General features: G+C 55.4%; 1 protein-coding gene across 2 annotated transcripts in view; it reads right to left on the reverse strand.

Moving 5' to 3' along the window:
- SULT4A1 (sulfotransferase family 4A member 1) overlaps positions 1 to 23,514 on the reverse strand; it is a 37,143-nt gene that overhangs the window by 11,223 nt on the left and 2,406 nt on the right. For both annotated transcript variants that reach the window (XM_026447965.2, XM_026447966.1), the window contains exons 2-4: positions 4,441 to 4,571; positions 2,623 to 2,703; positions 1,567 to 1,693 (exon numbers count right to left, since the gene is read on the reverse strand). In XM_026447965.2, coding sequence (XP_026303750.1) covers positions 1,567 to 1,693; positions 2,623 to 2,703; positions 4,441 to 4,571 — 339 coding nt within the window. The remainder of the gene's footprint in view (positions 1 to 1,566; positions 1,694 to 2,622; positions 2,704 to 4,440; positions 4,572 to 23,514) is intronic.

Raw genomic sequence — 23,514 nt, forward strand, 5'->3', positions numbered from 1 at the left:
TTTGCTGGGACCAAGGCATGTGTGTGGGACCTTGCACCCCGTGGAGGACAGGTCTGTGATTGTGGCAACATGGAGAGGCCTATATTAAAAGAACTGCCAACTGCTCTGGCCTGAGCAAGATGTTTGTAGCCTCTTCCACAGCCTCTTCCACGTGCTGGTCTGAATGTGGGCATGTCCCATGCTCTGCAGAGAGGACAGTCCATGCTGAACCCTAGGAAACAGCTTCAGAAGTCCATGAGTGTGTTGCTCCAAATGGCTGGTGGACCACAAGGGCAGGTGCCAGGGCGGGGAGGCCGTGGGAAGAGAGGCTGGACAGAAGGTCTGGAACAGGCTCAGGGGGCTTCAGGGTGCGGGTGTGGGGTCTCCTGCTCCGTGCAGGCAGGGCCACTTCTCAGCAAGCACAGTGGAAGGAGAGGTTCAAGGGCTGGAAACAATCATTCCAGGGTTTTGAGGCCCTCGTGGGTTTTTAAACTGCAAGCAACAGAGTTGGCCTGTGGCGCCCTGCACCGCCCCGCCAAGAGGCCCCCTTCAACCAGGCCTGGCGGCAGCTCCAGGTCCACTCCCTAAGTTCCACTTAAACTCAGGGGCATTACGTTCCAGGATCTCTGCTACATGATGCATCCTAATCTTGTCACACAATTCCCCTATAGAATCCCTGATAAGTCACACTGAACAATGCAGCTCAGCATCACTTCAGTTGGAAAATAAAATAGAAAGCGTATTTTCAGTCTTGGGTAGGGATGAGTCTCACTGTAGATTTAATTAAAGTGCAGCTTTTACGACACATTTCAAAGCTCCTCTGCTGCACACCCTACACTGCTCACTTCTGTCCCAGGACCCCCAAAAGCCACGGCCCCCATGGAAGGCAGGAGCAGAACCACACTGAGGAGCTCCTGCCACCACTCCCAAGGGACAGGCGGCCCAGCAGGGCAAGAGAGTAAGGACTGGGAGGGAGTGGGACCGAGACAGGGGGCCTGGTCCTGCCTTCCTTGAGTGCAGGGCAGGGTGGAACCCAGCCTCGCTCCTCTGCAGGGGCTGGAACGGAAGCCAGAGAACAGCACCCAGCACCCTCGGCCCGGCCGTCCTCCTCCCTGCCTCCCTGTAGCCACACGTGTACCCTGCCCCGGTGGCTTCCTGTGCCTGAGGTTCAGCCGAAGGCCCATGCCTGTCACACTTAGCTACCGTCTCCACTCCAGCCCCTGTCACTCACAGCAATGATACCTGAGCCTCCATTTTTACTGTTTCCATTCTCTCCCTGTTTGAAACCCAGGTAGGAAGGAGGGACGTTTTAACTGGGGAGCTTCTCAGACACCCCAACAGTGTGGTATAAGAGAAGGGCTCCAGGGTCAGATGGACCTGCTCTGACACACACCAGCTCTACGGTCTCAGCCACGTTCATGACGCCCTCAGCCTCAGTGTCTTCATCTGTAAAGTGGACCGCGGGCCTGACCTACATGGTCCCTGTCAGAACTGGAGACCGTGCCGGGGAAGCACCCAGCACCTGCCAGGCCATCCACGACAACAGACAGCTCCCGTTCTAACAAGTCGCCAGGCTGCAACACTCACGCTTATCGTTCATAAACCTCCGGCAGAATTCCTGGAAGGTGCCTCGGTAGCTCATGGTCCGCAGAGAGCGGTGGAACTGATAATAAGACACCACCAGGTCCTTGGGGTTGCGAGCCATATAGATGACCTGCGGGCGACAGGAGCGGGGTGAGTCCATGTCTTCCTTCCTTCCCAGGCAGGGCTGCCCCGACACCCGCCAGTCCCCCTGAACCTGCTGGTGCACCTCACAAACCAACACTCGCTTCCAACATCCAGTTGGGGCCCATGTGCACAGCCGCTGGTGCTGCTGCTTCGCTGTTTCAGCAGAAAGGGGCCCTGTCCATGCAGTAGTGCTGGCCAGGATAATTACTTGAGTATTTTATTTTTGTCCTCTAGAAGAGAGTAAACTTACAGCCCTGATCCCGGTGGTAAGAACCACAGGCCTCTGGCCGGGTGCGGTGACTTGCATCTGTAATCCCAGCACTTTGGGAGGCCGAGGCAGGTAGATCACCTGAAGTCAATAGTTCAAGACCAGCCTGGCCAACATGGTGAAACCCTGTCTCTACTAAAAATATAAAAATTAGCTGGGTGTGGTGGCGCATGCCTGTAGTCCCAGCTTACTCAGGAGGCTGAGGCAGAAGAATCACTTGAACCAGGGAGGCAGAGGTTGCAATGAGCCGAGATCGCGCCATTGCACTCCAGCCTGGGCGACAGAGTAAGGCTCTGTCTCAAAAAAAAAAAAAAAAAAAAAAAAAAAAAACCACCCACAGGCCTCAGCATTTGATGCAATTGAAAAACAAACAGAATTCGGCCCAAAGCAGGCACACGCTGGGATTAAGCTGGCCACAGCCATGTTCGATTGTGAGGTAAAAACCAACCCAACATTAAAAACTTGGGTAAAATGCTAGAGACACATGACCCGAGACAGCCTCAGAAGGGACCTTCACCTGTGGGGTCCTTGGGAAGACAGCCCCCGAGGCCAGGTAAGTGCCAGGGACCGGCATGTGTGTTGCACAGGGGCCTTGGGCTCCTCTTGGTGGGGACTCATCTCGGGAGGCAGAGGGGGTGCCAGCTTACCTTGGAGTCCCCATTGTGGAGGTCGGAGGGCAGAAAGCGGTAGGGCAGGTGGCTCTTGATGAGGCGGGGAGAGGTCAGTTCCTACGTGGAATCAGAGGGAGAGGCAGGTCAGAGCAAGGGGTGAGACCAAGGGGAGGAGGGGGGCCAGAGGAGGAAGGAAAGGGTGGGGTTCGGGGTAAGTGGGGTTATCAGAGGGAACGACACGGTAGTGGAGGGGCCAGGAGAGCAGCAGGGTAAGAGGGAGGAGTGAGGCCAGGGGGAGGGGTGAGGTCAGGGGGAGAGGGACCAGAGGACAAGGGAAGGGGTGGGGGCCAGGGGAGAAGAGTAGGAGTCAGAGGGAAAGGCGAGGCCAGGAGCAGGGGGAGGTCAGAGCAGGAGGAGGCAAGGCTGTCATTCCCTGGTCTCCTCTCCTGGAGACAGTCTCGGAACCAGCCAGGACAACCTCCCTTGTCAACTGAGACAAATGTTTGAGACATGAGCACACCTCGGCTGGGTGTCTCTATCTGGCAATAGAGACAAGGGTCCCTGACCTCGGCCGGGGTAGTCCACCTATCATAGGCACAGACACAGGGTCTGTTCAGGGGGCCTGGGAGCTACTGCCCTGGCTTGGAGTGGTATCAGAGGTCAGCAGAGTCAGCAGGAGGCACCAGGCCCAGTGGGTGCTGCCAGGCTGGCGCTGGACTGCACAGCAACCTGGCCTGTTGCGCTCGCTGCTTCCACCTGCCCCTCAGGCCTTCCCATCAGCAGCTAGGGTGGTCCTGTAAACCAGTCAACACCGTGCTCCTCTGCTCAGACCCCATCTTCCCAGTTGCCCTAGGAATGGGCCCAGTCCTCATGAAGCCAAAGAGCCCGGGACCACTGCCTGAAACCCCCAGGCTTGCCTATCGCTCTGGAGGGCCAGGCCCCTCGCGCCGTGCAGTCTCTGTTCACCGGTCCCTATGCTCCTCTCCTCTTTCAGGACCTGCCTCAGACATCCCCACGGGAGATGGCCGGTCCCCTCCTGATCTGCTCCCCTCCCAGCACTGATCGCTATCTAGCTACTATGGCTTCCTGGGCTGAGAGGCTGGGCCTGATGCTGTCAGTCACTGCCGCCCCCAAGGCCAAGAGCGGTGCCTTGAACGCGGTGGCCCTCGGCTCAGCAGTCCCGAACGACACCCAGATGGTTCTGCGCGGACAAGGAGAGCAAGGTGACTGCTCAGGCCCGAGAGGCTGGGGTGCATACAGGGGCCCTGGAGGGTCACAGGGTCTTGTGCCATGCCACGGGGCGGGACGGCACTCTCACAGCTGGGTTTTGGAATGCTACTCCAGAGAGAGGGGGGCAGGCATGGTGGAGGCTGCAGTTCTGGCCCATTCCGGTGTGAGGCTGCAACTAAAGAGGTGCAGCAGATGGAGTGGGGGGGCCTCTGGGTGTGTCTGAGGGGTGAGGGGGGCAGGGCTCTGGAGTAACATTTATTTCATTCTTGATACCAAATATTTGATGCAAATGCATCCTACCCAGCTCCCTCAGAGATGGGTCCCCAGGGCAAAGCAAGCGGGAGGCCCAGGGCCTGCTCCCCCCGAATGGCCCCTCAGCCCAGTGCCCCCCAGGCAATGACTTCCTTTCCACCTCCCAGACTCCTTGACGCTGATGTGTCACCCACGCCCTCGTCAGGTTCCAGGTCACTGCCAGCTCAGGCCTGCCAGGTTCTCTCCCGGCTATCTGGGGCTCTCTGCTCTCCCCTAACCCACAGAGCCCTCAGGAGCAACTGTCAATCATCAGGGTGTAACTGCAGAAATACCCTAAAGAGGTGCTGGGACAGGCCCCACTGGCCTGGGTACCTTGATGATGTCCAGGCCCGGCTGCGGATACTCCAGGACTGGGAGCTGCTCGTCGATGTTCATCAAGCCGATCTCGTCGGGGTCAGCACCCTGGCTCACCAAGTAGACCACCTCCTGCAGCAAGCTGGTGCCTGGAGGGGAGAAGCCCCAGCATGGGGTGCTCAGAGGAAGCCCAAGCGCTCGGCCCTGTGCTCAGGTCAGCACCTGCTGCCCAAGAAGGGCTACTCGAGTCTGGGGGAAGAGGATTGGGCCCTCACGGTCTCAGCCTGAATCCCCTGTGCTGGGTCATGGGCCAATCGGCTCTGATTCTCAGAGGGGCCAGGATGCTTTACAGGGCTGTTAGGAGAACGGAACAGAATAGAACCCAGCCCCTGTTACAGAAGTGGCTCAGGGGCTGTAACGGGTGGGTGACTTGGCCCAAGGCCTCCAGAGGCTGAACTTGGCAGTTACACAGGAACGATGGGCCGGAGGAATGACCCGCTAGCCAAGATGAGGAAATGACATCTGCCCAGTATCTACTGAAGGTTTATATATATAGCCCATGATCCAGGAACTATCCTGGGGAGACCCAAGGGAAGCCAGTGCTTGTCGATCAGTACACAGGTTCTAGAACAATCTTGGCCACATCATTCATAAAGTCACTTGGAAACACAAATATCCATCAGCAATAGAATGAGTACGTTGTGACAATCACCATGGGATACTAGACAGCAATGAAAAAGAATGAACTGCAGACACAGCACAGCCAAGCCTCACAGACAGGATGTGACGGAGTCCTCCCACCCCAAGGCGCTCTGGGGTACAATCCTGTATGTCCCATTGGCATGAGGTTCAAGAATGGGCAGAACTAAACTATAGTGACAGAAGTAAGAACAGTGGTTATATTTTGGGTTGGTTATTGATTCAGAGAAGGCACAAAGGCGATTTCGGGGTCTAGAGCTATTAACTAGGTCTGGTAGGAATTACATAGAAGCACGCTACAATATTATGATACATGCAGCTTTTCATCTATGGTCCCGGCTCATTATCCCCCGAGCCCTTATTACAGTCTTTTGTCATAACACTGGACCACTCCAAGCCTCAGAAGCAGGCCTTAGTATACAGTACCTCTCTCTCTCTGACCTTCTCCTGCCCCCACCCCTTTCAGCTGCTCCTTTTTCTCCCCGAGGCAGGCCATACAAACTGAAAATATACTTGAATCTTCCCCTGCCTTTCTGTCTTGCACCTGGCCATGAAGAAATTCTCTGGGCTGGGCACAGTGGCTCACGCCTGTAATCCCAGCACTTTGGGAGGCTGAATTGGGAGGACTGCTTGAGGCCAGAAGTTCGAGACCAGCCTGCGCAACATAGCAAGACACTGTCCCTACAAAAAATAAAAAATAAAAACATTAGCTGTGCACGGTGGCATACATCTATAGTGCCAGCTACTCAGGAGGCGTAGGTGGGAGGATCGCTTGAACCCAGGAGGTAGAGGCTGCAGTGAGCTGTGACTGTACCACTGCACTCCAGCCTGGGCAACAGAGTGAGAATCTACCTTAAAAACAAAAAGAAAATTTCTCGGACCTGCCTTGTCTGGCTGTGTGGGTCGTGAGACCCCCCATGCGGAAGGGGAGGAAGGAATGTCACGCAGGCAGGCCGTGCTGGGCTCCCCACTCCAACTGACTGTGGCAGGCTCACAGCCTTTTACCCAGTGCCATTTCCACATGCTTCCACCATGCCGAGCCAGTGAGGGCTCCAGAAACGGCCCGAGAGGACAGGCTCTGAGGAGCTTCCGCAGAGCTGAACACGTGGGGGTTCCTGGAGCGCGGCTTGCCCAGAGACGGCACGGAAGCTCCGCGCTCTCCTCCAGCCTCCACAGGCGTCTCTTCCTCTGGTATTCATCAGACGCCTTCGTAACATCCTTTATAATAAACCAGGAAACGTCCTGAGTTCTGTGAGCCGCTCTGGCAAATTAGTCAAACCTGGGCAGGGGGTGTGCAAACCCCAATTTATAGCCAGTGGGTCAGACGCACAGGCAAAACAGCCTGGGACTTGCGGTTGGCATCGGAAGTGAGGGTAGTCTCGTGGGACTGAGCCCTCGCCCTGTGGGATCTTGTGCTGGCTCCAGGTGGGCGGTGCTGGAATTGAACTGGACTTGGGGACACCCAGCTGGTACTGCTGCAGGACTGAGTGCCTGCTTGCTGGCGGGGAGGAATCCCCACCCTGTCCGCCACAGGAGTCCTCTGTGTTGACTGTTGTGTGAGGGCAGAGGAAAAGCAGTTTGAGGGCTTTTTTCCAACTCATATGCACGTATAAGATATAATTCAATTAAAAAGAGAAAAATCACCAGTGGCCTGGCCAGCATAACCTGCTCTCCTAAGACTGTGGGGAGATGCGGCCAACGGGAAGAGCCTGGGCAAGCACAGTGTGCCACGCCATTAAAGGCAGGGAGAGGCCTGCAGGGAACAGGGAGCTCGTGTGTGCTGAGGACACCCTGGCACTCGCTCACAGGACCACAGCTGCCCACTGGGCTACAGACCTGCTGACCAATTCTCCCTCCTCACAAATCAGCCACACGGCTTAGTAGGCCTCCTGCCTGGGTCTGGGAACTGTCCCTCTGGGACAAACAGCACCTTTTGCACTCAGGTTCGACGGCTTCCAGCCCAAAACCCTTCCGTAGCTTCCCACTGTTCACAAACTCAGGCCCAGGCATTCAACCATTTACTGAGGCCCTCTGAGCTCTCCACACCTGGCACGGGGTCCAGGCTGCACCCTCCTGGGTGGAGCCAACCACAGCACTATCTGCTCGGCCTGTATGCTCCTCCCAGCCTCAGCCTAAGCAGAGCTGTCTCAGAGCCCCTGCCCCTCCAAGTCGGCCTTTTCTGACCCTGGGACGCATGGGACAGGCCCTCTCCTCCCTGCTACGGCCCAGGGGCAGCAGGTACTGTGACCGGCCCCACACCTGGTGCAGACAGGAGGAAGTGGGGCCCTGCCTGGACCACACATGGGGCTGACCACATGCACTGGTGCCTTGAGTGCAGAGTCCCATTCGAGGACCCTAGGGCCAGACAGGACCCAACCAGGTGTGCTGGGACCAAAGGTAACTCCCGGGGAGAAAGGCGGCCCTCTGCGCTTTCTCCAGCCTCTGTCCCCAGGCCCCAAAACAGCTCCAGGTCCCCAGTGATCCTCAGTCATCACCTTGTCTGACCTCCCAGAAGAAATGGGCACAGCTTAACCCACTGTGGTCCCTTCACATCAGTGGCTCCGGTTTCTGCCACTGGCTCCTCATCTTCCCACCCTGAACACGCTGACAGCCCGGAGTGCTGCCCCGGCCCCCTCCTCCGAGGCCACACCCAGGTCCACCCCTCCACACATCAGCCTCTGGGGCACATGCCCATGAACTCCAGCAGCTCACCCGCTGCCCAGCACCTCAGCGGGACCCAGCCAGCTCCGGGGGCAATGTCCAAGGCTGTCTCCTCCCCAGCCCCTGCGGCCTGTCTCAGCAAGCAGCCCCTCCAGCTGACAGGGTCTCGGGCCACGTGGTGGCCTCACTGTGGCTCACCCGCCTCCTCTCCTCTCTCCTTGCCTCAACTAGCCCCGCCGACCCTGCCATCTGGTGTGTCCAGAGCTGACCCTCCCCCTGCGACACTGCGTCCTCACACCTGAGCTGCTTCCCACGAGGGCTCCTCCCTGGCTCTCTGCTGCCACCCAGCTCACTCTGCCTTCTAGTCCGGGGTCCCCAACCCCCAGGCCATGGGTCTATGGCCTGTTCGGAACCGGGACGCACAGGAGGCGGCGAGCGGTGGGCGGGCAGGCATTACAGCCTGAGCGCTGCCTCCTGTCAGATCGGCGGGAACACGAGATTCTCACAGGAGCACGAACTCTATTGTGAACTGCACCTGAGAGGGGTCTGGGTTGTGTGGTCTTCATGAGAATCTCATTAAACCCCGACGATTTGAGGTGGAGCAGTTTCACCATGACACCACCCCCATGACCCCACCACCTGGGTCCATGGAAAAACTGTCTTCCACGAAACCAGGCCCTGGTGCCAAAGAGATTGAGGACCACTATTCTACCTCTGTTTTCAACCCAGTAGCCAGAACTGTGGCTTTAACATGGAAGTCAGACCCCACCACTGTCCACTGCCACCGTCTGGAGCAGCTCTGCCTCCCGCAGAGTCAACGCAAGGCCTTCACCATGTTCCACTCCCTCACCACCTGGCTCTCCCCTGAGCTCCCTCCAGCCTCTGAGCCCAGCCAGCCCTTCCCCAGGCTGCCGGCATTGGTGCCCCTGCCTGGAGCCTCCTCACTCCCTGACTCCTCCCTGCGCCTGCTCAGACGCCGCTCAGTCAGCACGGACTCCTTCACCAGTATGGGTCTAACCCCTGCCCCTCGCCCTGTCATGTGGTCCCTCTGTGCTATCCACCTGCCCAGGAATAGCCTGCAAATTCCTTTACGTGCTCTCTCCCCTCTCCACCTTAAGGACAGGGGCTGTTTTGTCTTGTTCTTTGCTGCACCCCGGAAAGCCAGCACGTGGCTGTGCTCAATTCTTATTTCCTGAGCGGACCAACAAACGCTGGGTGCTGCGTAGACTCTGAGTAATCAGAAGGGGATGTGTTGGTCAAGGAAGACTTCCCGGAGGCGGGAGCTTTGGGGCAAAGGCACTGAAGGAAGGAAGTGGTGAGGCATGGTGACGGAAAACAAGCTCTCTTCAATACACACAGAGAACTTCTCAGCACATGGACTCTCCCACCAACCTGAGTAGGAAATACAACCATCCTCATGGCAGACGAGGCTCCTGAGGCCAAAATGTGCCAAGGGTTACAGAACCAGAGTGTGGCTGACTTGCCTGTTCCTCCTGGTGAGGACCATCCAGCCAGCAGCTCGGGACAGCCTCAGTGAGGGGGTCTTTGTCCTCAGAAATCAGACTGCGGGCAGCATCCCTGAAAGGGGCCTCTCCCAGTGACATCTTCATCACCTATTCTTCACGCTCCCCACCCCTGCAGCCCCACAGGCCAACAACCCAGACAGACGTTCTCTGCACATTAAAGTCTTCTTACATCAGCATCAGCCACTTCAGTTCCACAAGTCCCATCCTCACCCCCATTAAATATTTATGCCAGAAGATCAGCCAAAGGAAGCTCTTGACTCGTCAGGTCCACCCGGCCCTGTCCCCGTGGCCCTTCTCTCCAGCCTGCCACATCCACTTCCTGGTTGAACACCTCCTAACCTTACCTTCTCCCGCTTCCAGGAGAATTCAACAGGAGGTCAACACGGGCATCAGGGAGAGAGGGTCAGCGAGAACACACCAGGAAACACGCAGGGAACAGGTCCCGGCCTTCCTAGGTCATAAAGCCAGCTGGCAAGATGTGATAACATGATCAAAGAAAAATGGTCATTATACTATCTGGTCACTTACCCCATTCCAGGCACACATCTAAGCACTTTGAATCCAAGATCAAACCCAGCTTCAGAGTCAGACAGCCCTAGCTCTGCAAGGCCCTCTGCCAGACGCCAAGCTGTGGCACCCAGCACTCCTCCCACTGGTCTCTCTCCATGCTCCTGGTGGTGCCCTTGGGCATGGCCATGAGCCCTACACAGCCCCTCCACCCACCCTCGCTGTGGCCAACTGCACCCACGGGCTCCTGAGGTCCTAGTGATGCCGCCCTGCCAGCCCTCCACCCACCCCCTCTTCTCTGGCCAGCCTCCCACCCCCTTCCAAGGCCAGCGCCCCAGTGGCCCAAGGCCTCCAACAGGTTGCCCTCTGCCTGGCCAGCTCGGGCTTGCTCTGCAAGTCACTGCTCCCAGGAAGCCTTCCCTGACAACACGCCTCTCGACCAGGTGCCCTTCCCTGGTCCCACGGAGCCCTGGACGCTGTCCTAGCACACTGTCACACTGTGCCTGGCTGGGGCAAGCCCTGTGAGGGCAAGGAACTGGTCTTAGTCACTGTTTTAGTTTCCCAGGGTGCTCCCAGAGATCACCCAAAACTTGGTGGCTTGAAACAAGAGAAATGTATTCTCTCGCACTTTTGGAGGCCGGAAGTCCCAAAGTTGAGGTGTGGGCAGGGCTGCACCCCTTTCTGGAGACTGAGGGAGAATCCTCTTCTGCTGCCCTCCCCTCCACCCACCTTGCCACCGCCCTCCTCCTTCCTGCCTGGCACTCCGACCCCAGCGCAGGTACCCCACCCACCCAGGGAGCCTTTTATTCACTCAGCAGAGGGCTCACTATGTGCCAGGCTCCAGGCTGGCCCAGGAGTCCCAGGAATGATGCCATCCCTGCCACCTTCCAGAAAATGGAGGTGGTGATGCCCTCCCTTCTTCACAGGGCTGCTGGGGCCAAAGCAGATGACGTGCAGAAGGGCCACAACGTGACCTGCTCAGGCCCAAAGAGAACCAGATAAACCAGCGTCCACTCAGCAACTGAAATCAAGGCGGGGCACCACCAACCAGGCCTGCTCACTTGCAAGGACACGCCACAGTCTCACAGCAAACCTGGCAACCCTCATCACAGCACAGGACAGGAACCTCCTGGCACCCACCGATGAAGCCACACATCTGCAGCAGGCAAAGCAACGCCCACAGCCAACCCTGTGGCACCCTCCAGCGGCCTCGAGCAGGCGGGTCCATGAGCACTACCTTTACTGACAGGGAAACAAGGCACTGGGAAGTGGGGGCCACGCCTGGAGCTGGAGCCGCTTCCCAACAGGGCCAGGTGGGGCCGAGGCAGGAGTGAGAGGTGGAGGAGTCCTAGTGAGGCCTGTCATGTTGCTGCGGGACAAACAGGGGGCATGGAGCTGTGGCCACGCTGGGGCCCCTGAAGAGCAGTGAGGGCAAACACGCCACTGCCAAGGTGGGCGCCCGGGAGGGCACCAATCTTCCTCATCACAGCTGGGCAGCTGGAAGCCAGCCCAGGCCCCAGCAGATCCACCCTGAGCAGGGAAGAGTCAAGCTTTCAAACAGAAACCAGGGGAGCCAACAGGGCAGGGCCACCCGCTGGCCGGTAACTCGAGCCAAACGCGCTCTCCAGCAGCTCTTCGCAAGTCGGCTAGAAGCAGTGATTCACAGAAGTGCCTCTGCTGACACCACTGCAATCACTTCTGAGTGGCAAACCGATCAATACCCCCTGCAGCAGCGCGTAGTGCAAACTGACACCTGGACTTGGGTCGAGGCCTGCAGGAGGCCACTGCTGTTCTGGGGTGGAACTCCCCAGGACTCTAGAGAATAGCCTGTCTTAACACCGGGCACAGAGCCCATCAAAATTCCACCGGAACTCATCACAGAAGGCATCAGAACTGATCAGAACGGCCTGGAAACCACTAAGACCCTGTGGCTGAAACCCTTTGATTTTCACTCACAGGATTCACCAGTCGCACCTGTGATAGGGGCAGGAGGCAGGGAAATATGGGGCAGAAGAGGGCGGGTCCCCAGCGGGGGCCCCACCCTCAAGCCAAAAGGCCTGATACCAAGGCCTGAAGTGAGAACTTACATCCCCGTTTTCCCGCTCAAATGTTATCTTTTCCAAAACCACACCCTGCCCCCAATCCTGTGCCTATAAAAACCCCAGAACTCAGCCAGCAGAGAGAGAAAAGGTAACTGGACGTCAGAGACCACGGTTGGACATCAGACAGAAGCAGCGTGACTTCAGAGGAACAGGTTGATGGTGTAGCTTCAGAGAGTGGCCAGGGATGGCCAGACTCCAGGGGAAGATAACCTTCCCACTCCGTCCCATTTTCAGCTCCCCTTCCTGCTGAGAGCCACTTTCATCAGCAATAAAATCCCCCACATTTACCATCTTCAATTCGTTCATGCAGCCTCATTCCTCCTGGATGCCAGACAAGAACTCGGGTGCCACGAGTGCGGGTGCAAAAGGCTGTCACACTGACCCTTAGCCCTCACTGGCAGAAGGCAGCTGCCTCACATGAAAAGGCAGAGGGCCCACTGAGCTGGTAATACTTCAGCCGTCCACAGATGGCCGGGTTAGAAGAGCACTGGAACACTTCCTCTGAACCCCAGGGGCTGCTGCAGGGCTGGTACAAAGTTTGTTCCGCACCCGCTCACCTGCATGCTCCCTCCCTCGAGGGTGAAACGAAGGAGGTGCGAGTGAGTGGAGTCCGCCCCTGCCGGCGCCAGAGCAGCCAGCTGACTCCAGCACTCGTGTACTCCAGCTCCCGCCTGCGAAGGAGTCAGAAAATGTCCAGCTTCACTTGTACCTAGTTGAAAAAGCCAGTCCTGTAAGGCACAAAGATCCACAGTTCTCTCCCCCTGTAATCCCACTCCCCAGAAGGAGACCTTGGGTAGATTCCTTTTACCCTTCAATTTCCAAAAAGTGTACTCATATCATTATTTTATGATCTGTACATATTAGATGGGCTAATGATTTTTGACTGTGAAAGAGGAGGACTTAGCCAAGTTCCCGTATACACAAGCTTCCCTCCTGCCGATACAGTCGCAGCACGATTTTGGATTTAATTCAAGGCTTAATTTGGTGTTTAATGCAAAGTACACGATGTAGTGATTACATTTCCTCTTTTGTATACTATTTCACTTTTCCCAGAGTAGGTAACTGTCTTAGTTTGCTTCTTTCATTTTCTATATTGCTGTTAATAATTCCTTCCAGAACTCTACCAAGCCTCCAGGCCTCAACACCGCCAGAGACATGGGTGGGTGCTCGCTCAATCCCATGTGCTGCCTGGGGACATGCCCCTGCCCCCTCTGCTCTCCCTCCCTCATCGGAGTGAGCAGCCTGGCATGGCTGCATGGGACCTTCCTAGACCTCCCCCCACCTTGGGTGCACTGGTCCTTTCTCCACATCCCCCAACTGCAGGTGCCCTGGCTGCTTCCTGGGCATGTAAGACTGAGGTAACTGCAAACATCCATATTCACCCCCCACGTGAGGGACAGTCTGGTCGTGTACAGAAGCCCAGGCTGGAGATCGCTTTCCGTCATTCCGTCTTCTCGCTGCCAATGGTGCCGCTGAGATCCTGGGGGCCTATTTTTCTCTCTGTGGGAGCTTTGAGATCTTCTCTTTGCCCCAGTTTACATTCACTAGGCCAGACAGTTGGCAGGGGTTGGGGGTGTCTTTTATTGAGCTCTGAACATTCTGAAAATTCTAGCTTCAATAATTTTCTCTACCGTACTCTGTTCCTTTTCTGGAACTCCAAGATTAAACTTCCATTTTTCTTATCTTTTTGCTCCTGTTTGTCACCATTTTGTAAAAATTTTTATTCTACTTCCTGGGCTATTTTCTCAGCCTGACCACCCAAACCTCACAACTGTGCATTTAAAACCTCCACCATCACACTTTTCATCTCCAGGAGTCTTTGATGATCTCTCGTTATTCCTGTCTTCACTGCTGCTTCCTTCAGTGAAAGCAACACGTGTCTTGACTCTCAAAGGATACTGCAAAGACTTACGAGTGGAGGTGGCGTTATTCTGGGGTTTTAGGTTTTCTTCTGCTCCTCACATGGTCTTCGCTTTCTCAGAGTCCTTTTTTCTGCTTTGTGTTTTGTCTCTGCAGGTCCCTATCCTTCCTGTTGGAGACTTGCTACCTGGTGATCTTGAGTCCACTCACAGGTGAGGGAGAGACCGTGGGAGCAGCCCTGGGGGCCACACATGCCTGGGGAAGCAGCCTCGGTGCTTTCACAGCTGAGGACCTGTCACTTCGGTGGGAGATTCCATGAGTAGGTACAGGGCTCTGCTTTGGGGTCAGTTTCTCAAGAGGGTGCCTCCAACCCCAGCCTGGAGACTGGAACCAGGTCACAGGCATCCTAGGAGCTGAGGAGAGGAGGGGCTGGTAATCCCACTCTCCAAGTGTGCAGCCTGTGTGTGACCCTACTTCCCATATACCCTGTGTCCCAGCCTTCAGCTATGCACAGGACCCTCACATCACAGCCTCTCCGGTCCCCAAAGAAGAAAACTGTCTTGGTGACAGCCTCTGGTTTCCATCCCCAGTGTCATGGACACCACATCAGCTGCTTCCTGGGCGGGGCTGCTGGAACTGGTTCCCATCTGGCCGCCCTCCTGACTGCGGCATTCAGGTGCCCTGCCTGCCCCGTGAGCCAGCACTCAGCCCCGCCTGCGATCTTCTGGGTTTCCAATCCACCACGCCCTCCTCTCCAGCTCTGGGAGTTCAGAGCGTTCTATCCCTTTACTGTCACTTTAGTGAGGTTTCAAGAGAAAACAGACCAGCGTGTGGGTTCAGTCTGCCCCACTGAAACACAGCCCCCCACAGGGTTCTGGAGTCCCAGGACATCCACAAGGATGCCAGAATCCCCCAGCTCCCTGAGAAACAGCAACAGCTGGAATTTTTTTTTTTTTTTTTTTTTTGAGACAGGGTCTCACTCTGTGGCTCAGGCTGGAGTGCAGTGGTGCAATCATGGCTCACTGCAGCCTCACCCTCCTGGGTCCAAGGGATCCTCCCACCTCAGCCTCCTAAGTAGCTGGAACCACAGGCACATGCCACTATACCTGGCTAGTTTTTTGTTTGTTTGTTTGGTTGGTTGCTTTTTGTAGAGATGGGGGTCTCCCTATGTTGCCCAGTCTTCAACTCCTGGGCTCAAGCAATTCTCCTGCCTCAGACACCCAAAGTGCTGGGATTACAAATGTGAGCCACCATGCCCGGCCCACAGCTGAACTTTTAAAGGGGCAACCCATCAGAGCCAGGCAACAGCCCAGGGCCTGGGGGCTCCTGCCCCCATCTGGGTGGGAACGGTCCCCCAACAGACACTGAGAATGCTCCCCACCTCCAAAAGGAAAAGGTGAAGGACGTGTGTTAAGCAGCTGCCACAGCCAGTCCTTGTCCCTGTCCCTGTGCTTCCTCACACTGTCTCTCAGCTCTCAGGACAATGCCCTCGACACGGAGCAGGACGGGAAGCTCTAAGAGGAAAAGTAGAGTTCCTGGCCACGCGGCTGGCAACTGGGTGGGGAACCAAGACTTCCGGAGCCCAGCTCACAGCACCAGCTGAGGACACGCTGACCGAGACCCAGCTCACTACAACTTCCCCCTTGAGTCTCACAGACCTCACTGGAGCTGCTATTACCATCTAGCTTCACACAGGACCACACAGGCTCAGGGAAGAACTGTCCAGGGCCACAGAGGCCAGTGGACACTGAACTCAGCACCTGAAACTTTCGCTCCAGAACCAGAGTGCTTTACACACACATCAGACACACAGACACACATATGTATACTCACGCACACCACATACATAACACACATACCACACACACTCCTCCAAACACAGCATGTACACACACACCAGACACAGCACATGTGCACTCACACTCCACAAACACCACACACACACATCACACGCACACACACCACACACATACACCCGTACACACTACACACACAGCACCAAGGCTCACAAAGCGAGAGAGCAGCAAAACAGGGTCACGTCCCACGTGTACTCATTTGCGGGATAAATCTCCGACCATTTCCTAGCTACGATCAAGCAAGGGTGAGGCAGACGGGGCAGTTGCTGGGACTGACCCCCACCCATGACAGTGGCAGCTCACTTCTAGGCCTGGGACCCTGGGGAACCAGTTACAGGCATCGCCACCCCACCCCTGCCCACTCTGGACCACGTCCACAGCCAGACCCCTGCTGGATGCAGAGGGGAAACAGGCACAGTCCCTGGCCGTGACTCCGTCCTCCTGCTGGGGTGATGCCAGGCAGCTGCCGCATGCTGGGCTCCACAGCCAGGCCTGCCTGGTCCAGCAAGCTCCGGCAACGCTGGGTTGGCCCCAGCCTCTGTCTGATGAGACTCTGAAAACCTGGAGCCCAGATTCCCAGCCTAGCTCTGCCAGCGACTCTGGGAGGTCTGAAAGTCACCCCTCCTCTGGGCCTCAGTTTCCTCAAAGTGAACTTCTCCTAGGCCTCTAGCTCTTCTGTTCCGGATATACGACCCTGAGGCTGCCAAGAGGCTACCAGGAGGCTGCTGCACCTTCAGACAGAGCTGGCACAGCAAGCAGAGCGTGGCTCCGCCCCAGGGGGCAGAAGCTCTGCCTCAAGGGGAAGAGGCTCCGCCCTTGTATGACAGAAAGTCAGGGAAGGCTTTTGTAAAAAACCGGCCTTTGCAATGGGACCTTCAGGACGAGGGGAAAAACCAGTTGTAAGAAGCTTTGGGGAAAGGAGGCTCTGGCGTGGGGCATTAAGGGCCCCAGCTTGCCCTCATGCAGCATCTCAAGACATCAGTGGTGGTGAGGATGGTGCGGACAACAATGGCAGACAGGGCGATGACCACGACACATGCCCCATGCGCATCTTTCCTGTGTGACTTCACGGCCCCTCATAAAGGTCCTGCTCTGTGACTCCGGGCACGACCATACGACTTGGCCAACAGGCACGCTGCACGTCTCTGCTTATTCTGCTGCACTTCCACTGTTGCCAAGAGAAGGCCATTGGCCCAGGCTAGCCTGCTAGTCCCAGGAGGAGAAAAAGAGGTGCCTGGAGCAGAGCTGGCCCCGCCAAGCCCAGCCCGAAACAGGGCCCCAGTCAATCTGCACACACGAGTGACAGTCTGGCCAAGACCAGCTGGGAAAGAATCAGGGCCTTGCCCAAAATCAAAATTCAGACCTAAGTCTTTATAACTGGTCCCCTCCTCCAGCAGAGCCTACCAGTGCCCGCCTCTACCCCTCAGCTACCCTAGAGGTCACCTGCAGCGCTGGTGAGGGCCTCTGACTTCAAGCACCTGTGCCTGCTTCCCACTTGGCCGCAGAGGAGCAGGCCCAGAAGTGCATGGAGCCGACGCCCTAAGCCACCCCCAACCACTGAGGGGCAAGAGTTGGCGCCTGTCCCCCACACGCCACAGAAGGCTCCTAGCTGTGTTCACATCATCCCTCACGGGACCCTGGCAGGCTGAGCCCTAGGCTCCCACAGAGTCACTCCTTTCCTGGCTTTTTCCCCCTTTGCCTTCTTAGACCACCTCCCACCTGACTAGCAGAGGCCCACTCTCTAGTACGAAAGCACACCCACCCACACGCCGGGCTCTCAGCCCTGAGAGAGGCGACAGTCATGAGCACTCTGGATCCGAGAGTCCTGATTTGGAAACCAGATCGGCTGCTTCCAGACAACGGGAACTGGACAAGATCTGCCCCTCTGTGTGAGTTCCTCAGCTGGAAGGCGAGGACGGTGGTGAACTCAACGTCATTCCCCACAGAGCACCCTCCAGGCATCAGCAGCAGCGACAATTGTGCGGACAGTGACAGCGGACGAAGCACTGACTCCACTCATGACCCTGGGGCTGGCACCATCCAAAGCCAGGCCCACTGGAAGGAGGTGGCAGCGCAGGGAGATGCCACCCACAGAGTCAGGCTGGCCTGGGCCAGTTTCTTCTCAGGGCCTTGGTTCCTTACCCCAAAAATGGCCTATTTCATAGCAAAGTTGTGAGGATGGGGAGGATAAAACAAAGTACTTGGCACAAAGACAGGAAACCCGCTCTCCTCCCTAGTCATTCTGAGGCTTGAGCAGGACGAATGCCAACCACCTAGTCCAATGCCCCTGCCACTGGTGGGGTCGACAGGTCCCAGGAGAGCCTGGCTCATTTCAAGCTGAGCCAAGTTCTGAAACCCAAGCCAGGGCCTCTGGCTCACCAGCCCCCACAAAATGACTGGTTTAGCTTCCAGAAAATGCCAGCAAGTCTCCAAAGGATGCTTTAGGGAGGCTTCCACCTCTCAATGGGCCCTCCATTCTCCTCTCACTCACTCCAGAAGCCCACGCTAGGAGTCTGTTCCCTGCTAACCACGACACAGTCACACTGTACAACATCCTGTCCCACGTCCCAGGAGCTACACACACGCCCACCTATCCGATCTAGTGGTCAGAGACCAGGAGGGACCACTAGGGCCCTTCCCCCTAGATGCAGGATGCTGGAAAGAGCCGCCCCACAGGAACAGGGAGAGGTCAGATAAAATACAAGATCCCAGCTTCACTCAACTAAGATAGGCCCTTCCTCAGAGTGGCAGGAGGCAAGCACCAGCTCACCTGAGACAGGGCCCCGGAGGAAGAGAAGCCAGCCCGTGCAGGTGGCAAGAGGAATTCAGGTAAAATGTTTCCATGCTGGTAAAAGCCAAAGGTGAGCCCATGGGACAGCACAGAACCTCTGAAGCCAGAGAATCCAGAGAATCTTACACTGAGCAGAGAGGTGGCACCCAAACACAGGGTCTTCTCCAGACCTGGGTCTTCTCCAGACCTGGGCCAGGTGCTCAGGAGAAAGAGTGGGAGGCAGCATGCTTTGGAGAGAGCCTTCCTCAGTGCCACAGCTGTGGGAAAAGAAAAACATCCTACCTGCACCCTTCTCCCTTACAGAAACAAGGCTTTAAGCCACGGAGAGAGGGGCAGAAACCTGTGTCACCTCCCAGGGCACTGGTGAAGACCCAATGTGGCTGGAGATAGGCAAAAGGAAAAACCAAGACTCTGCCCTTTGGGGAGGGGCAGGAGACTATACCTGGGCCCTGACTACTAGAGATCCTCAACACTACAAAAAGGACATGAAACTCCTGCACAAGAGTTACCATCCAGGCAGAGTTTGGCTGCCACTCAGAGGAGGGCAGGATCAATGAAAAAGCTGCACCCAGACCCAGCAACATGGAGCCTGCAGAAGACTGCAGCTAGACCACACAACAGAGAACCCCAAACCCTCCCTGCCAAGCTACTAAACCAAAGTAACAGATAAAAGCAGAGTCTATCACCGGCACAGGGGCAAGAGTGTACAGACAAAACTCCTCCACAGTTCAGACCTACGAGGAAGACCAAAAGCCGCAGGTGGAGCAAGAACACTGAGAAAAACCCTCTGGAAACTCAGCCCCTCCACTGAACACAAGCTAACACTACAATAATATGAAACCAACGATTGTTCAAGGTAATCAGATCAACACCCGAACCCAAACCAGACCAATGAGGCAGGGTTAACTCAATTCCTTATACTAACGGCCTAGGGGTTTAAAAGCCAGCCTCATTTCCAAGCATAAATATGGCTGACCTTAGTCTCTACTGTCTAATATACTGTGTGGAGCAGTCAAAAGGTACTATTCAAAAAAAAAAGAAAAGAAAAAAACCTGTCAAGCGACAAAGCAATCAACAGAATCAGACTCATGGAATTGCCCAGAAGTCTGATTAACATGTCAAAGGTTCCCAAGGAAAAGATGGACAACACCCAGGAACACATGGGATTATTTCAGCAGAGAAATGGAAACTCTAAGTGGAAATGGTAGAGGGAAAAAAACATAACGGAAACATTGAATGCTTTTGACAGCTCATCAGCAGACTTGACACAGCAGAGGAAAGAAGCAGTTAGCCACAGATTGGTCCACAGAGATTACCCAAACTGGAACAACAAGAGAAAAAGAAAGAAGCCAGGTGCATTAGCATGCCTACAGACCCAGCTACTCAGGAGGCTGAGGAAGGAGGACTGCTTAAGACCAGGAACTCCAGGCCAGTCTAAGCAGCACAGTGAGATCTTGTCTCAAAAAATAAAAATTAAAAAAAAGGAAAGTAAAAAGAGGGAAGAAAACAGAATAGAACATCCAAGAGCTGGAGGACATCATCAAACAATCTAACATATATGTAACTAGAATCTCAAACGAAGAAAGAATGAGGTAAAAGAAGTATTTCCTAAGATAATGGCTGAGAATTTTTCCAAAATAATGAAAAGCATCAAACCACAGATCCAAGAGGCTTAGAGGAATCCCAAGTAGAATAATTAACACACACATACAAAAACCCTGTACATATCATATTCAAAGTGCTGAAAATCAAAGACCAAGAGAAAACACTGAAGGCAGCCAGAGGAAAACAGACACATTACCCAGTGGAAAAAAGAACAAGCCAACATTTCAGCAGAAGCTAAACAAGCCAAGGCCTGGCACGGCAGCTCGCCCCTGTAATCTCAGCACTTTGGGAGGCCGAGCTAAGAGGATCATTTGAGCCCATGAGTCCAAGACCAGCCTGGGCAACATGGTGAGACCCTATCTCTACAAAAATACAAAAAATTAGCCAGGTGTGGTGGCGCACACCTATAGTCCTAGCTACTTGGGAGGTTGAGGCAGGAGGATTGCTTGACCCCAGGAGGTCGAGGCTGCAGTAAGCCATGATTGCATCACTGCACTCTAGCCTGGGCAACAGAGTAAGACCCTGTCAAAGGAGGGAGGGAGGGAAGGAAGGAGGGAGGGAGGGAGGGAAGGAGGGAAGGAAGGAAGGAAGGAAGGAGGGAAGGAAGGAAGGAAGGAAGGAAGGAAGGAAGGAAGGAAGGAAGGAAGGGAGGAAGGGAAACTATGGCCAGGCAGGGTGACTCACACCTGTAATCCCAGCACTTTGGGAGGCCAAGGCAAAAGGAACTATGGCCAGGCATGGTGGCTCACACCCACAATCCCTGGACTTTGGGAGGCCAAGGCAGGAGGATTATTAAAGCCCAGGAGTTCAAGACCAACCTGGTCCATATGGCAAGACCACCATCCCTACAAAAAAATTAAAAAGTTAGCCGGGCATCGTGGCTCGTGCCTGTGGTCCCAGCTACTCAGGAGGCTGAGGTGGGAGGATTGCTTGAGCCCAGGCGGTTGAGGCTACAGTGAGCACTCCAGCCTGAGTGGCAGAGCAAGACCCTGTCTCCAAAAAAGTAAAAGTAAAGATAAATAAGTAAAAGAAACTATACAAGCCAGAAGACACAGGAGGATCATCTCTAGAGTTCTGGAAGATACTACAGGGGAGGCCTAGGCAGAATGTTTAGCCCCTCATTTAACAGACAAGTGGACTTGAAGATGGGAAGTCATCAGGTAATCAGAGGGCAACACGGGGGAAAGGAGACATGAGGGGAGGGGAGCAAAATAACCAGACAAGAGGAGCAGACAGTTCCCCGTGGGGGGCGAGCAAGGAGGTGGAACAGGTGGAGTCCAGGTCACAGAAGGGCAGGCTAAGGCGGTGAATGCTGCCTGGCAGCAATGGGAGCCAGTAAAGAACTCTAAGTGGGGAGTACCCAAGTTAGACGGGTATTTCTAGGAGATCACTCTAGCTACGGAGTGAAGGATGAACGGAAGGGGGGCTCAGGAAGAGGCCACTGCAACACTCCAGGTGAGAGGGGAAGAATCCTAAGACTGTGGCAGGTGCTGAGGGAGCCAAAAGATCTGAGCGCTGCTTGGGGGGCAGATGAACCCCCTTGTAGAAGCAAGTAACAAGGGCACGGGGGAGGAGGAGTCATTGCTGTCTCGGAAGAATGAGAAAGGAGGAATCTAAGAGCCCTGGAGCTCAGATAAGCAGATTCAGGGTCTCTTCCTGTTCCACCAGGGCCAACTACTCAGGAGGTTGTGCCCCCAGCAGCCCCATCTCCTTCTTCCTCCCAAACCCTGAGAGTCGTTCTGCAGGCTTTTGCCTCCCAGCCCGGTTGAGTGATGGGGAGAAACGTGGCCCCGGCAGACCCAGGACACTTGTTTTGTCACCCCCTTCCCCAGGTCAAGCCCCCTGATTACGTGTAACAGCTGGAAGACAAAGGGGAAGGGATGAGGGAGCAAGAGGAGAAGGATGGGGAAAGAGGAACTTCTTGGTTCTTCTGGTACAAAACCACACGTTCCGTTCTTCAGGCCTCTGCATTCCCTCGTGGGACACAGGTAACTCACCACACTGCTGTGAAACACTTTGCTGCCCTGTGTGGGAAAGCTCAAAGGGCTCCGCATGCTCCCTGATCTCAGAACAAACTGGTAACCCAGGAAGCACTGGCAGGTGCTAGCTTCCACCCCCACGCCTCTCTTACCCCGTCCTGTGGGTGGTTTCTCTCCAGGGTCTACACTCGGTGCTGACACTACCCCAGCCCTTTGCCCTCCCTGGGCCCTCATTTTCACATCTATAAAAAGGAAACAATCACAAGAGCACAGGGCTGTCCTGAGGATCACAGTGGGTAGAGGGCAAAACAGCATCTGCAATGGGTAATCCACCCAACCTGCCTCCGCTTCCGTGCAGTCTCCTGAGATCCTCCTCTTCAGAACCCTCATTCCCAAGCCATTTACCTGGCCCTGAGAACAGCCACCCTGGCTCGTCAGTTGACTTTTCAGTGTTAGGATTCTGGCTTTCCCCCCATGTCACCACAAGTGCCACAAGGTCACCATTACCTCATGCACAGCCCTTCTGAAGCCTGTCTCTCCCAGGCACAGGGACACACACACACACCAAGAAAACCAGGACATCCGTCTGGCCTGGGACCTGCACACCAAGTCTCCCCTCAGCTTCAGCTCCCCTCAGCTTCAACCTGAGTTGTCTGAAAATGTAAGACTTAAATGAATCAATCTGGTCAAATTCTCTCATTTTTAATGAGCAAACTGAGGTTCAAAGAAACCAGGTGGCTCACCCAAGCCCAGGCCCAAGAGCTTCCCTCTGCATGGGTGAGAATGCGCGCACACCTCAGGACTGGCCGGAACCAGGGGGAAATAACATCAGGGCAGCGGGTGCTCTGGCTGAGCCAGGGACTGTGTTTCAAAGCCCAAGCTCTGTGACTCTGGGGCTGTGCCCCCTCAGGGATGAGCACCTCATTAAAATCAACCTGTTGACAAAACCAATGGCAGTGATTGCATCAAACCAATCACACACAGGGACAAAATGTTTTCACAGACACAATCGGATTTAATACAGCCACCATCTCAGGACCAAATACGCTGTACGAATGAATACGAGCAAAGTCAGTGATCAACAGAAAGGCCCTTCTCAGAAAACACCATGGGCTCCTGCTGCCTGGATCACGGTTTTACCTGGCGCTGTCCAGCACAACTTTCAGCTGTGATGGAAACACTCCCTATCTGTACCGCCCAATACGGCAGCTGCTAGCCCCATGTGGCTACTGAGCACCTGGAACACGGTGATGCTACTGAGGAAATGAATTTCCACTTTTATTTCATTTTAATTCATTAAATGTAAGCAGCCGCCTGTGGGCAGAGGCTCCTACGCTGGAGAGCACAGTGCTAACCTCTCATGTAAGCTAGAACGTCACAAGCACAAAAAGAATCCCAGCGAGCAGCACGGGGTTGTGGGAAAAAATACTGGACAGGAATCGAAGGCCAGGATCTAATTATCATTGCCTTCGCCACCAGAAAGCCCTCACCACCCCTGTGAACCCC

This window comes from Piliocolobus tephrosceles, chromosome 19, assembly GCF_002776525.5.
Source record: "Piliocolobus tephrosceles isolate RC106 chromosome 19, ASM277652v3, whole genome shotgun sequence".
Lineage (NCBI taxonomy): Eukaryota > Metazoa > Chordata > Mammalia > Primates > Cercopithecidae > Piliocolobus > Piliocolobus tephrosceles.